Below are 18183 nucleotides of genomic sequence, written 5' to 3'. Positions count from 1 at the left end.
GCTGTGTCTTACCTATTTATTCTGGGACTAGGATATTCAAGATTTACACTTTTTAATTTTTGTGCTGGGAGCTAAGAATGTGCCGCAAAGGCAGTGCCCTGCTATTCAAAATAAACAATAAAATCTGAATGACACTCCCTGTGGTGCACAGAAATGGTGCACATGCAGGCATTTAATGCACATTAAATTTTTTTTGAAAAAAGTCCAAGTGAACTTGTGTCTTACATTGTTTGATATCTAAGTTGTGACAACATTTTCATTTTCCTTTGTCAGAGATTATTGGCTGTGACACTTTATACCCAATACAATGGCTTTAATAAAAATACAAGCACCAAGGCATGGCATAAATCTTTATTCCTAGCACTTGGGAGGCTAAGGCAGGAGGATTTCCAGTTTGAGGCCAACCTGGACCCACATAGATTCTGCCTCCAAAACCAAACAGAAAACCATAATCGCGACTGAAAACATCAACCTTTGCTGAGGGTGTGGAGAAACCGGAATTCTCTCGCACTGATGATGGGAATGTGCAGGCCGCTGTTTCAGCTTGGTGGGTCCTCAAACGTTTAAACTGGGGCTGGTGAGACAACTCAGGGAGGAAGGGTGCCTGCTGCTCAAGCCTGACAACCTGAATTTCATCCTGGAACCCAGGATGATGGGATGAGAGAACCGACTCCTCTAAGTTGACCCCTGACCTCCAGACACAGTTAAACAGAACTGCTGTGTGACCCAGTAAGTTCACTCCCGGATCCAGTTCCCGGGGAAAGTAGGAGATAAGTGCACACCAGTTAGTCCCACAGCAGGCAAAAGTCCGTCTGTGGAAGAACGGACATGTGTGTTTTGTACTTTGTAGTATGCTTTGACTACAATTTAGCTTTGGAAGGAAACCAGTACATACTGATACTTGTTATATTGTGAACAAACCTTGAAAACTCTGTTTAATGAAGGAAGACAGAAGCAAAAGCACTTGGAATTCCACTTATGTGAAATATTCGGAGTAGGTAGCAATATCCCAGGCTCAAACAAACTGAGGAAAACTACTCATTTTGTTGGTTGTGTTTAGTAGGGAGTCTCTCTCCCCGCCTCTCTCGTATGTCTGTCTGTCTGTCTCTTTCTCCCTGCACACTTCAAACTAAGCTGGAACAGACACAGAGAGTTTGGCACGGAAAACGAATGTTTCTTTTTGTTCAGCACAAATCTTTTGGCTCGCATTTCTAGCATCTGCATTGCATTGACTAAATGTTGTAAGTTCTGTAAATAAGTTTCCCCAGACAACTGCAGATTTGCTAAGTCCTAACAGCCATCCACGCCCTTCTTTTCTCTGTTCATTCCTACAAAGACGATAAACTTACTGTGGTTTTGGTTTCTGTGGTGCTGGACACTGAAACCAGAGCTTAATGCATGCAGACAAGTTCTCTCGGCATGAGCCCCTCCCCTCCTCAGCTTTTTTACTTTGAGACAAGATCTCCCTAAGTCTCCCAGGCTGGTCTCAAACCCATCTTGTAGTCAAGGCAGGCTTTGAACGTGTGATCCTCTGGTTGCAGTCCCCCAAGTGGCTGTGGTTATAGGGGCTGTAAGACCAGGGCTGGATAGTCCATAGTTTATTACACAGTATGAACACAGCCTACTTCCTCTCTAGATGAAGTTTGTAACAAACCGACAAAACTGAATTAAAATGAGGAAGGAAGGAAGAGAAGGAAGAGCTCCATCCTATTTTTGTCTTGACTCCCCATCAGGAAATGAGAGCAAAGAAGACAGCACAAGGTTCCCTTACTAGAGCTCAGCTTCAGTTTCTTCCGCACCGTGGTGATAATTCTGACAGCAGCCCTTGTGTGACAGAACTTTCCTGGGAAGACGGAACATATAGGTCTACTCATCCCAGATAAGGAGCCCATGGCAGCCAAGCACAGACAACACCAAAGTCCAACTTGGTGAACCGTGAGCTTTAATTGAGATTACTTACAGGAATATGGATGAGAGGTTATCTATAGGATCAGAAATGGCTCAAAGGTAGCTGCATCATCAAAGCCCATCCCAGTGTGGGTGACAGCTCACAAAAGCTGGGGACCTGGAGCACACTGCACAGCTTGCAGGAAGCTCAGCAGGTTGGACAGTATTCTTCCCAGGTGCCTCGTTTGGTCTAAACTTCTTCCAGGCAGCAGGTGGATCTTCTCGGAGTCTTCTTTGAAACTTTTGAGATTCCTCTTTGCCGCTCAGCTTCACTTGGTCTGAGAGGAAGCTTAGCTTTTCTTGTTTACTTTAACAGGGAGGGGCCTACTGAGTTTGGTAAATTTCAGGGACTTCCTGAAACTTTTTTGAGTTGTTTACCTTTTTGCCTAAGGAGTTTTGGGAATTTTCTATAGGATAGAATGTTTCGGTATTCAGGAAACTGTTACACAGCAGGTATTATGATGAGAGTTAAATTAGAAAAAGAAAGAATGTTAGCCAGTGGTGGTGGCTCAGGCCTTTAATCCCAGCACTCTAGTAGACTAGAGGTAGGCAGATCTTTGTTCAAGGCCAGCCTGGTCTATAAAGTGAGTTCTAAGATAGCCTGGGCTACACAGAGGAACCCTATCTCAAAACAAAAGCAAACAAACAACGCCCCCAAATAAAACAAAACAAAACAAAAAAAAAAAAAGAAAAGAAAAAAAATGTTCCATGCTTAGTATTCTATTAGGCATAAAGTCAGAACTCAACAAATGTTGCTTGCTATTAATACTGTTAGTGGTTTTGTGGGGTGGCTCATACCTTTCTAATCCCTGTACTCAAGAGACAGAAGCAAGAGCATCTTTGAGTTCAAGGCTGGCCTGATCTACAGAGCAAGTTCCAGGACAGCCAAGGCTACACAGAGAAACCCTGTTTCAAAAAAAAAAAAAAAATGCTATTACTATTATTTACTTTTCCTTTATAAATGTCTGTGAACCATTGCAGAAATACATGACATCATATTACCTCCTCCCAAACAACAAACTGAAATGTCCTTTGCTTGTCCTGTTTTTTGTCTGTTTATTTGTTTTGTTTTGTTTTTGTTAGTTTGACACAACCAAGAGTTACTTGAGGAAGGTGTCTCAATTGAGTAGTTGCCCAGATTGGATTGGCCTGTTGTTCTTTCTGTTGGGAATTGTCTTGGTTTTTGATAGATGTGGGAAAGTCTAACCCAAAGTGGGCAGCATCATCCCTCGGCAAAAGAGCCTAGACTGTACCAGAAAGCTAAATGAGAAGCCATTAAGTGGCCTTCCTCCGTGGTTTATGTTTCAGTTCCTGCTCCAATTCCTGCCCTGGCTTCTCTCAGTGACAGACCAGGACTTGAAAGTGTAAGCCAAATAAACCCTTCCCTTCCCAAGGGTTTCCTCACAGCAACTGAATGCAAACTAGGACACTTGTTTATGCAATCATCTTGTTGCTAGACTACAGTTGTAAATTTGACATTATCTCACAAATAAGATTTTTTCTTCTCACAACAGCATCTGTGAACCCCAGGCCCAGGTCACGTGTGTTCTTAATCATTGCATGAACTTAGCTTCATGAAGACTAGACCCTTACATAAAGTGGCTAGAATTAGGAAGTTCTCCTCAGCTGTGCATAGTGGTACTTACTGGGCATCTCAGCCCTTGGAAGGATCACTGGCTGATGGCCAATCCTCAGCTACCTAGTAGTTTGAGGCTAAGCTGGTCTATATGAGTAGATCTTATCTCAATTAAACAACAACAACAAAAGTTTTCCTGATTGTTACCAAATAAAGTAAAGGCCTGTTGTCCTTGGCATACAAAGAATGTAGGCTATCAGCAGGAATGAGGTTCGGATTGGTTGTAACTTTTTAATACTTGGTGGTATAAATACGGGGCACACTATCAAAGCAACCAAACAAGGTTCTGGAGGCAGCAAACATTAAAAATAACAACTTCATCACCAACAAACAGCTTAGGGCAGCACATGTAGACCTCAGACCACAGGCCTCCTGAGCTATCTGCATGGGGTTTTTCCTGACTCTTCTCCAGGTTGTATTTTTATATTCTCCATATTATTGATTAACCATATTCTCTCTCTCTCTCTCTCTCTCTCTCTCTCTCTCTCTCTCCCTCTTTTCCCCAGCTGATGTGATGATCGGACCCAGGGCCATGCACATGCTAGGCAAGCACTCTACGGCCGAGCCCCCAGCACCCTGCTTACATTTTTATTGCACCCACATCTAGGCTCCTACTTATCCATACCCCTCTTCCTTTTAATTTTTTTCTGTTTTTTTTTTTTTCTTTTCTTTTCTTTTTTTGGAGACAGGGCTTCTTTGTGTCATCCTGAGTGTCCTGGAACTAGCTCTGTTGATCATGCTAGCTTCAAACTCACAGAGATCCACCTGCCTCTGCCTCCTCCAGTCCCTGTCCTGGGAATAAAGGTGAGCTGCACCCCCACCGGCTCTTTTAATTCTCTTAATGAGTCAACTTTTGACCTCTTAAACTTTCTCGTCTTTATAGATTACCTAGGACAAACTAGCACCTCCCGGGCAGATATTCCAGGTGTGACCCTGAAAACCTGTAATTTTAGCACTTTGGAGGCTGGGGTGGAAGAATCTGAGTTCAAGGGCAGCCTAAACTGATAACAGGAGCCTGTGGGGGGGGGGTCATGGTGGTGGTGGTGGTGGTAGTGGGGAGAGAAATTTAGACTTCTACATCATCAACTCCAGCTACACCAGAACAGGTAAAATAGGAAGCTATCCCCACAGTTACAAATTGTCCAGAACTACTCTTGGATTAATTGGCTCAACTCAAGAGTTACCCGTTCGAGGCCATATGCTCAGGCCTGACCTAAGTGGCCAAGAAAGATGAGAGAGGCAGAGGGGCCAGAAAGGAGGCGTGAGCAGCAGTCTTGTGAGAAATAGACATGCATATATTACAATGATAATAACCTATTATGAAGGGCTTATAAGGTACTCCCAATGTGTACATTTCCTTTAAGCCTGTGTGGTTGTATATGGGTTATCTGCTGTTCCATGACGAATTACCACAAAACTTAGTGGCTTAAAACAATAAACATTTATTATCTCTGTGGTGGGGAATCCGATACAGTTGCCTGGGATTACAGATAGCTGAAGACTTGCCAGGATGGCGGAAGTATCTCTCCAATGGCTTCCTCACTTGACTGGCAAGCTGATGCTGGTTATTGACAGGTGGCTTCAGTTCCTTTCCACTCTGGCCTCTCCAGGGGGCTGCTTGAGTGTCTCTATGACGTAGTAGTGAGGGTACCACATTCTTGGCAAATTATTGTATCATTCTCAGCTACAGAGTAAGTTCCAGGCCAACCTGGACTACATAAGTAGACACTATGACATCACCATTGAGTATTATCAAACACTTTAATCTCTGTCAGTTTTAGTTGATGATGCTATCAAGGACTTGGGAGTTTTTGTACATTTCTATTCTGTTATTCCCAGGCCTGTGCTGCAGCAGTACCAAGCATTTTATCTTTAAGGTTATGACCAAAGACTGGGTTTCACTAGCTGAGGCTGGCCTCAAACTCTCTATGTACCCCAGGCTGGCCTTAAACTCTTGATCCTACTGTTTCTGCTTCCCAAGTGCTAGGATTATAGGTGTGTTCCAAAATGTCTGGTTTATCATGTTTTTGAACTATTGCCATTTTAATTATATATATGTATATATATTGTGGTAATATTTCATTGTAGTTTTAGTTTGGATTTTATCAATGATTAATGTTGAAACTGACTTCTTGTGCTGTGTGAGTCTTTTCTGGTATAGTGTTCAAATACTTTCCATTTATATTTGGAAAATTTTCTTCTTTAGTTTTAAGAATTCTTTTTATATCACTATACAAGTCCTTTATTAAATACATGTTTTACAAATATCCCCCCTGCAGTGTGTAGCTTATCTTTTATTTTCCTAATAAAAATCCTTAAAGAGTAGGTCTTATTTTAATAAAGACTGTGGTGGTTAGAATAGGAACGGCCCCCATAGACTCATGTGTTTGATGCTTGGCCCATAGGGAGTGGCATTATTAGGAGGTGTGGCCTTGTTGGAGGAACTGTGTCACCATGGATGCCGACTTTAAAGTCTCAGATCAAGATGTAGAACTCTCAGCTCCTTCTGCAGCACCATATCTGCCTGTGATGACGAATTAGGTTGGTACAGTAAATCACCACACCAGCTCAAGAATAACAGTTATTTTTTTTTTAATAGTTGAAAAGGGGAAACTCATGCTACAAGAGTGGAAAGTCAGAAATCCAATTGGTCTGGCAGGCACCGTGCAGAGAGAGAGCTTACTCCTGTGTCCTGCCAGTTTTGCTATCTGGGCTACAGGTAGCCACACCCTAACTAGATGTGATTGGTTGACAGAGTTTTCCCATCATCTCCCCCTTTTGTCTAAACAAAATCGATCCACACCCAATATAACTATATACAACAGGAACAGATGCCATATATAAAATTACAAACAATAAACAATATTAAGCAAGGAACGCATAACAAAAGTTTTACTAAACATTTTATTTAAGGAGTCTAACTATTGTATTAAAATTAAGCTTGGCTAAATCATGAGGAAGATAACTATAATTATCTAATCTTCAGCTCCATCAAAGATCTGAGAAGGGAAACAATATTACTTGAGTAAAGAGGAAGTGCAATTGAGAAACTTTCAAAATGTGCACCAAATGACAGAGACAACTGACTACACACGGGCAGTCACCCAAAGTCTCATTTGCAATGTTGAGGCAACCAACTTTGGCTAAGGCCTAGCATAACTGACATACCATTTTCAAAGGCAAGAAACTTTTTAAAACTATCTTACCCTGTCTTGGCAGAATATGGCAATCCTGTTTTATCCATTGATGCACACTCTGTATCTCTGTCAGTGGTTGAGGTATGGGCATTTCTTTGCCCAAAGGCCAGTTCTGCCAAGAAGAAAGGCTCCAGGTAGAGTGTCTTTGGTGCTTAACATTCTCTCGGGAATAGATCGGTGTTGCCAGGAGCAATTGTGTTTCATTACCATGGAACTTTAGGTATTAAAGGCCATTTTTTACAGCTCTTTGAAGAGGTTAAAGATTATACTATCTATACTGAATATAACCTCTATGTATCTAAAGAACCTGATTAGCTTAATTATAAATATGACAAACATAGATGACTATTGATCTATAATTTTTAATACCTATCTAACTTAAAGACTAAGACAATAAACAACGGTGCAATAAATGAGGACAATGACCTTTAAATGTATCTTGATCAGAGGTAGTAATGTACAGTGCAATATGGTAAATATATATATCAATACATAAACAATGGTTTAAACAGAGGTAGAAGCATACATGCATATGATATTCAATATAATTTAACTTTGTATCAATATACAAGAATCAATACCAATATAACTGTCTAAAAACTAACACACAAATACTCCCATCAGGGGTCCGGTGCTTGTGGTGGCTGCCAGGAGAGGGGCACTGGGCGTGGGGCACAGAGCCAAGGGAAGCCGAGGGGGCACGGGGACCCCAGAGTGCACAAGCGGTAAGCAGAAGGGGTGTTCTATGTCCGGGGCCGGGGAGCACGCAAACGGCGCTGGGCACACGGAACTGTAGTGGCTCCACGTTTGGGCACCAAGTGTTGACGAATTAGGTTGGTACGGCAAATAACCAGACCAGCTCAAGAATAACAGTTATTTTTTTAATAGTTAAAAAGGGGAAACTCACGCTACAAGAATGGGAGGTCCGAAATCTAATGGTCCTGCGGGCACCGTGCAGAGAGAGAGTGCGCCTGTGTCCTGCCAGTTTTGCTATCTGGGCTACAAGTAGCCACACCCTAACTAGATGTGATTGGTTGATAGTTTTCCCATCATGCCTGGGTGCTTCCATGTTTCCTGCCATGATGATAATGTACCAAACCTCTGAAACTGTAAGTCAGCCCCAATGAAATATTTTTCTCTTATAAGAGTTGCTGTGGTCATGGTGACTCTCCACAGCAATAGAAACCTAACTAAGACAAAGACCACATCTTGAAGTCTCTATTGTGGAGCTTGCTTTTATTTTCAAGTGTTAAGGAGTTCTCCAGGCCTCAGGCCTCGAAACAGGTCTTTCTATGTCCCACTAGCCAGCTCCCAAATAATGACACAGAGACTTCTTATTAATTATGAAAGGTCGGCCTATAGCTTAGGCTTGTTTCTAACTAGCTTTTATAATTTAACCCATTTACATTAATTTGCATATGGCATTACTGCTCTTTCATCTTGCACCTTCTGTTTCCTCTCTATGTCTTGGGACTTCTCCCCTGTGCCTGGATTCCTCCTCTTCTTCCTTTCTCTCCCCAGAAATTTTGCGTCTACCTCCTCTCTAGCTATTGGCCATTCAGCTTTTTATTACACCAATCACAGCAATACACCTTCACACAGTGTTCAAATATCCCACAACATTACTAAGGTGTTGCAGGGGAGAGACCACTTGTTCGTCCCCGGCCACCCGGCTAGCTTAGCCCTGAAATAACCACACATAAAATTGTTTTAATTAAATCACTATTTGGCCCATTAGGTCTAGCCTCTTATTGGCTAATTCTTACATCTTGATTTAACCCATTTCTATTAATCTGTATATCACCATGTGGCAGTGGCTTGCCGGGAAAGATTCTAACTGGCATCAATCTCAGGCAGAGGATCTATGGCTTCTCTCTGACTCTGCTTTCTTCCTCCCATCATTCAGTTCTGTTTTCCCCACCTACCTAAGTTCTGTCCTATCAACAGGACAAGGCAGTTTCTTTATTCATTAACCAATGAAAGCAACACATGAACAGAAGAACCTCCTATATCACTAAGGTATTCTCATTTTTTTTCTTTTACAAGTATTAGAGTTTTAGCCATTGTATCTAAGATTATGATTTATTTCAAATTAGTTTTTATAAATATGGTATATATGGTGTCTATTCTTGGTTGTCAACTTGACTACATCTGGAATTATTAATAACCCAAGTGGCTGCATATACCTATAAGAGATTGTTTTATTAAGTCATTTGAAGTGGAAGAGCCACCTTTAATCCAGATCTTTTAAGGTGGGAAGTATTTGGTTGGAACCTCTAGCTCATTCCTGCACAGTCTGAGAAGCCCCCCCCCCCAAATCCTGCCCTCTCAGAGAATCTCTAGCAACAAAAAGGTAACAAAAATCCCAGCTCCACATTCTTGGCAGCTATGGCAGCTCCTCCGCTGAAGTTGCCAGCAGCCCAGGACCCCACCTGAAGCGTTCAGCTTTTGACTACACTTGGCACACACCTAGCTTGTGACGGACATGCCATCACCCCTCGCCTACAGGCTATATAACCTCTCTTCTTTAGTTTAGGTTCGTGACTTCTCCTGCCTAGATCTCTGGGACTGGAACTCACCTCAGAGTTGCTTTGCTCAAATAAACCTGTTCTTTTGCTTTTTCATTTTGGCTTGATCTAGCTTACTGCATTATTGGGGAATTCTATTATCGGGCTACAGAAAACCTATTAGTAAGATCCACCTTTAATCTGGGCCGTACCTTCTGCTGGCAGACTATCTAAAGATCATGGAAAGCGGACACTCATTCTTGTTGCATACTTGCTGGCAAGTTCATTCCTTAACTGGCATTATAGTCAACTTCTTCAGGATTCCAGCATATACTGTGACTTTGAGCCCCATGGACTAAACAACTACTGGATTCTTGGACCATCCATTGATAGAAAACCATTGTTGGACTAGCTGGACCACAGTCTGTAAGCCTGTCTAATAAATCCCTTTCATATATGTAGATATGACTCAATGGGATTTATATATATCAGTTTTGTATCTGTATGTATCGGTTCTGTATCTGTATGTATTGGTTCTGTACCTATATGTATCGGTTCTGTATCTATGTGTATCAGTTCTGTATCTATATGTATCAGTTCTGTATCTATATGTATCAGTTTTGTTCCTCTGAAGAACCTTGACTAGGTTCAGGTTCTGTGGCTGATACAGGTCCTCTGAAGAACTTTGACTAGGTTCAGGTGACTGATAGGGCCAGGGTTTTTAAATTTTATTTATTATTATTGTCAGTTATCAGTGTTTGGTTTGTTCTCAGTTTTGGGGACAAGGTCTTGCTATTTAACTGGGTTGACATCAAGTCTCCCATTCTCCTGTCTTAGTTCCACAAGGGCTAGGATTCCAGATGCACATCACCATTGGGGGATATCTGTACACTGTGTGAAGATGTGTTGCTCTGGTTGGTGTAATAAGCAGCTGAATGGTCAATAGCTAGGCAGGAAGTATAGATGGGACTTCCAGACACACAGAGAACTCTGGGAAGAAGAAAGGCAGAGTCACCAGCCAGACAGAAAGGAAACGGGAGATGCAAGATGGAAGAGAGGCAACGCCATGTGGTAGGACATAGAGTAATACTAATTGGTTAAGTTATGAGAGCTAGTTGAGACGAACGTAAGCTAAAGGCCTAGCTTTCATAATTAATTACGTCTCTATGTCGTTATTTACAGGCTGGTGGTCCTGATGAGACAATAGCACTATGCATCACCATGTCGTTTTGTCAGTATTTTTATTTAACAATATTTCTTTGAGATACTTATATAGGTACACAATGAGCTTTTTTTTTCATTTTCAAAGTCATATTTTTGCTCTGATGGAATTGTTATTCTAGATGTAGGGAGACAGACAGTAAACCAGTAAGTAAGATTGAGGATGCTACTCAGTGGAATAATATTTGCCAAGCATGACAGCAGCCCTAGATTCAAAATCAAGTACTGAAAAACAAAATAACTGCTGGATGAGTAAAATACTTTTCAGTAAAACAATAATATAGGAAAGATGGACAATTGGGTGTGAATGGAAAGAGCTACAATTTCAAATAAGGTGGCTAAGGAGGGTCCTACTAAGGACATATTTTAATACAGGCTGAAAGGCCAGCATGTGGGCAGGGCGAGGGATGAGCAAGTGCACAAAATCTTCAGGGGAAGGAAGGTGCCAAAGTGAGAGAGGTGTCTTGATAAACTTTTTAATGTAAGTGCAGACAAGCCTTTAGGGAGCAGTTAGAAGCCTGTTTGAAATATGGCTTTCTACGTGTCACTGGGCGACAGCAAATGAGGCAGAGAAATGATTTTAACCTTTTCTGATTTGGCCTGCTTACTGGAAACCTCAGAACTCAACCTCGTGAACTGCTAATCAGATAAGCATGGCAGGGCTTTGAAGAGAATCGTGCTGAACACACGCCCTGGGCAGATGGATTTATTAGAGGAAGTACTGTCCAAACCAGCTGTCAAGGAAAGTGTCATGAGAAACTCAGGATTAAAACAGTTTTCTGTTTTATGACAGTAGTTATACACTCTAACTTTAGAGGATGGCTCAATGCCCCCTTGGATTGTAAAGGTAATGTAGCTTATAAAACCTATGAATTAGACACTCTTTAAGGTAGTGATGTGGGAGGTCCTTCTGCATATGTGTTGCTTTTATTGATTAATGAATAAAGCTGTTTTGGCCTATGGCAGGGCAGAATAGAAGTAGGCAGGAATTCCCAGCAGAGATAGAGGAGGAAAGAAGGTGAAGTCAGAGAGATGCCATGTAGGTGCCAAAGGAAGAACACGCTGGAACCTTACCCAGTAAGCCACAGCCTCGTGGCGATACACAGATTAGTAGAAATGGGTTAATTTAAGATGAAAGAGTCACTTAATAAGAAGCCTGAGCTAATAGGCCAAACAGTGTTGTAATTAATATAGTTTTGTGTAATTATTTGGGTCTGGACAGCTGGGAAATGAACAGGCAGTCTCCTACTACAAAAAGGTAAGATAATCAGATAATGTTTCTCTTCTAAAACTCCTATGTAGCAGAGTACTGGAGTTTGAAATGTACATATTTTAGGCTTAGAACTCAAAGAATAAAATTTCAAGAACTTTAAAAAAAAGTATTTCAAAACAACCTTTGAATTATTTCTATGTCTTCCTTTCTTCAGCCACTGAACTGTTTTCAGGAATAATAAATTATCTGATATTTATATAATTTTGTGATTAATGCAAACTTTATGCAATTTGCATGTGTTTGCATGAATGTGTGTGTGCACGAGTGTGTGCCTGTGTTTGTATGAGTGTGTGTGTGTTTAGGGTAAGGTCTCACCGAGCAGTCCAGACTGCCTCACAGCAATCTTTCCCCTCCAGCTTCCTAGTGTAGTGCTGGGGTTTAAGGACTGAGCCATCAAGCCCTGTCCCACCTCTGCTTTTTCGAGTCCAGGGTTTCACGTAGCTCAGGCTAGCCTCAAATGTGCAATGTATCAGAGCATGATTGTGATAGTTGGAATGAAAATGGCTCCGTAGGAGTATAGAGACCAGGAGGTGTGGCCTTGCTGGAGTAGGTGTGGCCTTGCTGGAGTAGGTGTGGCCTTGCTGGAGGAAGTGAGGCTTTGAGGTCTCAGAAGCTCAAGTCTGCCCTAGTGTGGCACACAGTCTCCTCCTGCTGCCTAAGACAATGACTTTTTTTGTTTTTTCCTTTTTTTTTTTTTTGGTTTTTTTTTTTGGTTTTTCAAGACAGGGTTTCTCTGTGACTTTGGAGCCTGTCCTGGAACTAGCTCTGTAGACCAGGCTTACTGGGTAAGGTTCCAGCGTGTTCTTCCTTTGGCACCTACATGGCATCTCTCTGACTTCACCTTCTTTTCTCCTCTATCTCTGCTGGGAATTCCTGCCTACTTCTATTCTGCCCTGCCATAGGCCAAAACAGCTTTATTCATTAATCAATAATGTCTCGAACTCACAGAGATCCGCCTGCCTCTGCCTCCTGAGTGCTGGGATTAAAGGCGTGCGCCACCATCGCCCGGCCAAGACAATGACTTTGAACTTCTCATCCTCGGCCTCTCCCTCTGACTGTAGGGATCACAGACATGCACTGCTATGCTCCGGTTTTTTATTTTATTTTATTTTTGTTTTAGTCTGATGCTGGGGGTCTAACACAGGGTTTCATGGTCTGTGCCAAGAAAACACTACCGGCTGACTTCCATTCCCAGCCCCCACACAGGTTAAGTATAACACTAAAGCCGTGTGTTGTTTAAGGGAGAAGAAAGTTGAGAGATGAGAGTTCAAGGCAAAAAGGACAAGTCAAGATGGCAACCTGATAGCCAGAGTAGCGGAAGGGAAAGACAAAGGAGACAAAGATCACAGATGAGCAGCCCCTGCAGCAAGCAGCCAGACCAAGCAGGGCCTCATCAATTCTTTTCCTCCCCTCCCCTCTTCCTCCTCCTCTGACAGGGTCTTTCTACTTAGTCCTTCCTCTCCTGGAACTCACTGTGCAGACCATGCTGGCTTCAAACTAACAGATATCTGCCTGCCTCTGCCTCCCCAGTGGTAGGATTAAAGGTGTGGGCCAACACCTCCACTAGCTTCCTTTTATGTTTTTTCAAGACTGGGTTTCTCCGTGTAACAGTCCTGGCTGTCCTGGAACTCACTTTGTAGACCAGACTGGCCTCGAGCTCCTTGGCCTCCCAAGTGCTAGGATTAAAGGTGTGAGTCACTACTGCCTGGCTTAAATAATTTGTTTTTAATCTTATGTGTATTCGTGTTTGCCTGCATGTATTTCTGTGTGAGGGTGTTGGATGCCCTGGAACTGGAGTTACAGGCAGCTGTAAGCTGCCATGTGGGTGCTGGGAATTGAACCTTAGGTCCTCTGGAATGAGTAGTAGTGCTCTTAACCACTAAGCCATCTCTCCAGCCCCCAAACCAGCTTCTTTTTTATTTGCTCCTTTCCTCTTCAACTCAGGCCCATGCTGAACATGCTACTCTGACCCAGTCACCCAGCCTTCAGCCTCTCTGCTATTAATAACACCCTGAAGTCATAGACGTATGAACCCGTGTTCCTTTCATTATTAATCCGTTTCATTCCCCCTGACAGCATCGATTTTCTGCCAAATGCAGCGACAGTCACTGTCACTCGTTACAGCCGGCTTTGAATGAAGCAGCTGCTGTTGATCTCATGTTGGTCTTCGTCCCTGTCCCAGTGTTAAGTATATCCTAAGGCAGCCGTGTTTAATGTGTGAGAGGGTGGCCTGGCCTGGCTTTGGGAATGTGTAAAAGCAGAGTCCTGCCCTCAAGGGTATTCTGGCTAGTGGAGCAGACAGGAACATGATTGTAATTCAAGGGGTACCTGGAACAGAGGTGTTTATAAACAGATATGTGGGTCAAGTAAGATTTTGGAAGGAAATCTCTTTTTTTGTTTGTTTGTTTTTTTGAGACAGGGTTTCTCTGTAGCTTTGGAGCCTGTCCTGGAACTAACTCTTGTAGACCAGGCTGGCCTCGAACTCACAGAGATCCACCTGCCTCTGCCTCCCGAGTGCTGGGATTAAAGGCGTGCGCCACCACTGCCCGGCAGGAAGACGATCCTTAAGCCAAAAAGGTAAAAGGTGCGCAGGGACCGAATAGGCAAAGCAGGTGCAAGAAGAGCTAGAATGAACAAAAACTATCCGGTCCAAACCCGCAAGGGTACTTGAGGAGCTTAACCAAGAGGCGAGGAGACGCCGCCGGTGTACTGTGGACAGGTTGAGAAAACCTTAGACTTCTGCCATTCCAGGGGGTTCTTCATGCAAATGAGACTCGGGGATGGTGTCAGGAAGAATAAAAGCACCAGAGACCAGCCTGGTCTACAGAGCTAGTTCCAGGACAGGCTCCAAAGCCACAGAGAAACCCTGTCTCGAAAAACCAAAAAAAAAAAAAAAAAAAAAAGAATAAAAGCACCAAACGACCGATGCTTTTGTGTGTATCACCATAATTTTCAGGGCAGTGACACAAATATTCATGCTCCTCACACAGTAGACCATCGACGCTGGAGGAAGGACGGAAGCGCTTCGATGCAAACATCGGTCTTCAGTTTTTCCCCCACAATGTTTCTATCACGAGAGGTGACAATGAGCCTGGGACATCAATTTGTGGGCAAAAGGAACGGGATGGAGGAATTGTCATTGTGGGAAGAAACGTTGTGGGCAAGGGGTGCACTGCTGTGGTGAAGACCCCGAGACTCACCCACAGGAAAGATCCAACCGTGGGAGCAGCAGCAGAGGAGGCCACCCGCAGGGAGCTGGCTGCACAACCGTCAGTGGCCTCTTACCTGTGCCGGCCACCGCTGGCTCTCCAGGCGGAGCTTGGTCGCGACGCCTTTTCGATTGGTCGCGGCTCTAAACCGGAGGCGGGCTTTCGGGGCCGGGCGCCCTTGAGCATTGGCCCGGCTGTGAACAGACTCTCAATTTGTGAACGCGGCGGGTTCGTCTGCTGCTCCGGCTGCGCGCAGGGCGGGCCTCTCCGGGTCCCCTGCAGTCATTGGCTCGGTGCGGTTTCCTTGGGGACGTGGCGCCGCTGGCGGCCAGGCCTCCTTCCGGCTGCTCTGGGAGCCACGGGTAACCGCTGAGGACCAGTCTGGGCTGTGAAGAGGGACAAGCGGGCCTCGGGATCCCGTGAGTGGCATCGCGGGAGAGCTGCGGGGAGAAGAGTGACGGGAAAAGGAAGCGGGGTCCCCCATCCTTACCACCTGGGGTGGCTGGCGTGGTCCGCGAGCACGTAGCCGGCCCGCAGAAAGCCTTGCGTCTGGGATGCTTTTAGGGTCCTCTTGGTTCGCGGGGGTAGGGGTGGGGGTTGGGGAGAGACCCGACAGGGAGTGGTGGGTGGTCTCAGTACAGTGGGAGGGAAGTGGGCTGTCATTGCGGGGGATCTAGGTCTTTGGGCACTTCTGGACGTCGGTCTGAAAGCCAGCCAACTCTTTCCAGGCTTCAGCCTTAGGAGATGCCGGGGACAAGGAAGCCACCCTCTCAGGGCAAAAGGAAAAGGAGGTGACAGACGTCGAGACTACTGAAGGGAACCCATGGCTAGGTAAGGTTTCCACCCGTTATCTCTGGCAAAGGGCTCAGTGGAGGGTGGTCAGCGGGTTGAGTGGGTGGGTGGCAGGCGCCGGGAGGCTGTTACAAAGTGAGGTTTGTCCGAGGCTTCACCTGAACTTCGCATTCTGGTCAGGTGTATGCAAAGACGGCAATGTGGTATTCTTTTGAATGGCTGGTGTATTAATTTCCTGTCCACAGTCTGGGGTCATGGGAGAAGCAATGGTTGCCTCTGAAAGATGGTGGAGCCAGAGCCAGATTCAGTTTTTACTGTGTATCTGTTAAAGCTGAGATTTTTTTTTAAAAGTCTCTCTGTGTGTATAATTTGTTAAAGCATTAAAAAAAAATCAGTTAAGCAACTTTTCTGTCTAGCGTCTTGACAGCATTGTTAGCGGGCATGGAAACAGCAGGTCAGGTCTTTCTGAACTGAATAACAGAAATACTATGAGCCGTACAGGTGCTTTTCTCTCGTGTGAGAAGGAAAAGAACAGCCTTCTCTTGTCATGCATTTTTGTCTTGAGGGCTTTCATCTAGTTTTAAAGCGTCACTTATGGAGAGATTTAAGGCTTAACAGATGTTTGTCTCATTCCAGGATCAGTTTTTCCTACCTCTGCCCAGCCTCCTGGTACTTCACCGTGCCCACAGTGAGCCCGTTTCTCCGTCAGCGGGTGGCACTCCTGGGACTCTTCTTTGTACCCTGTCTCCTTTTACTTCTCTTAATCATGGACTTGGGACATTGGGGCACTTCGTCAGCACGAGATAGGCAGTATGAGAGGTGAGTCAGCTTTACATCACTTCGACTAGCCTGCTGTTGAGGTTATCAACTTCCTTTTGGGCTGGGGGCCGTACCAGGTTCCTGGACATGTGGTAAGCAGTCTCCCACCAAGTTATGACCTCACCCTCCTTTTTCATTTTGATCGCTCGAGACAGGCTTCTCACTAACATCCCCAGGCCCGGAATGACCTGGAACTCACTCAGTAAGCTGATCTTGGAACTTGCAGTCATGTGCAGCCCAGCCTCTTGACTGGTGGGATAGCAGTCTGTGTCACCAGACTTGGCTGTCTTTTTTCTTTTCTTTTTGATAAACTCTTTAATGCGTACCTTGGACTCCTGAGAGAGATATGACACTTTTATTAGTAAAAATGCATGCCGTGTATTACATAGGAAGGCCTTAAGTCCATTTTTGGGCTGTGTTCAGTTTTAGTTCAAGAATGCTGATGCTGTATTTTAGCCGTGAAAGACGGCTTTCTGTTTTCTTGTCTGGGTGGATTGACACTCTGACCACATACATATTTAGGATTGCTGTATGCTTCTGATGATTCTGTGAACTGACTTCTCTGTCTCTGTTAAATGAGTCTCTAGCCTTGATTTTATTCTTTGCTCTGAAGTCTACTAGTGTGCTATTAATATAGCGACTTCAGCTTTCTTCTGAATCATATTAATGGGACATTTTTCTATATACTTTTAAGTTTGTCTTTAAAAATGCTTATTGTTGGCCTGGAGTGGTGGCCTTTAATACCAGAACTTGGGAAGCAGAGGCAGGTGGATCTCTGAGCTTGAGGTCAGCTTGGTCTACAGAGCAAGTTGCAGGACAGGCAGGGCTACACAGAGAAACCCTGTCTTGGGAAAAAAAATTATTGGTTTGTGTGTGTGTGTGTGTGTGTGTGTGTGTATAATGTGTAAATTTATATGTACCTCATGCCTGAAGGGGCCAGAGGGTGTTTGATCCCCTGTAACTGGAGTTGTGGATGGTTGTGAGCCGCCATATGGGTGCTGGGAATCAAACCCGGGTCCTCTAGAAGAACAGTCAGTGCTTTTAATGGCTGAGACTCCTCTATAGTCCCCATCTCTCTATTATGTTTAAGGTGGACTTTTTGTAGATAGTTTAGCCTTGCTTTTTATCCATTGTCTGTGTCTTCCTTCTAAGTGGGGTGATCAAGCCATTTACATTTTGTCTATTAATTATGTTTAGACCTGGTCTGTCTTATCATTTCCGTTTGTCCTATTTGTTTACTGTCCCCCCCCCCCACTTTGATCTTTCTTTGGAATTGAGTGCTTTTTTTATGATTCTATTTTATTTCTTTTGTTGGATCATTAGATATAATTTGATTTCTTTTCATGGTTGCTTTAGGACTTATAGCGACAGCTTTACCACATTGCTTGTACTTGGCCAGAGTTTCAGAGCAGGACAATTTTGGTCCCCCTTTCCCATAGTCTTTAAGCTGTTGTCATATATTTTATGTCTACAAATGGTGCCAGTTCCACAATGTGCTGTTACTGAACAGTCAGTCAACTATCTTTCCAAGGATTCCTAAAATTAAAGAAAGTGTTGTATGTTTACTCATTTTTCTTTCTTT

General features: G+C 43.8%; 1 protein-coding gene across 2 annotated transcripts in view; it reads left to right on the top strand.

Moving 5' to 3' along the window:
* Positions 1–15232: 15232 nt before the first annotated feature.
* Entpd7 (ectonucleoside triphosphate diphosphohydrolase 7) overlaps positions 15233–18183 on the top strand; it is a 43995-nt gene continuing 41044 nt past the window's right edge. Inside the window, exons 1-3 of one of the 2 annotated variants that reach the window (XM_050144409.1) lie at positions 15234–15409; positions 15719–15821; positions 16419–16601. In XM_050144409.1, the coding sequence (XP_050000366.1) occupies positions 15814–15821; positions 16419–16601 (191 nt within the window). In that variant the 5' untranslated portion in view covers positions 15234–15409; positions 15719–15813. Of the gene's footprint in view, positions 15410–15718; positions 15822–16418; positions 16602–18183 lie in introns of both variants that reach the window. The other variant, XM_050144417.1, reaches the window with a different exon arrangement.

Source organism: Alexandromys fortis, unplaced genomic scaffold (assembly GCF_014885135.2).
Source record: "Alexandromys fortis isolate MF-2015 unplaced genomic scaffold, M_Fortis_MF-2015_v1.1 scaffold_16, whole genome shotgun sequence".
Lineage (NCBI taxonomy): Eukaryota > Metazoa > Chordata > Mammalia > Rodentia > Cricetidae > Alexandromys > Alexandromys fortis.
Note: the sequence above shows the minus strand (reverse complement) of the source record. Positions and strands in the feature narration are given on the sequence as shown.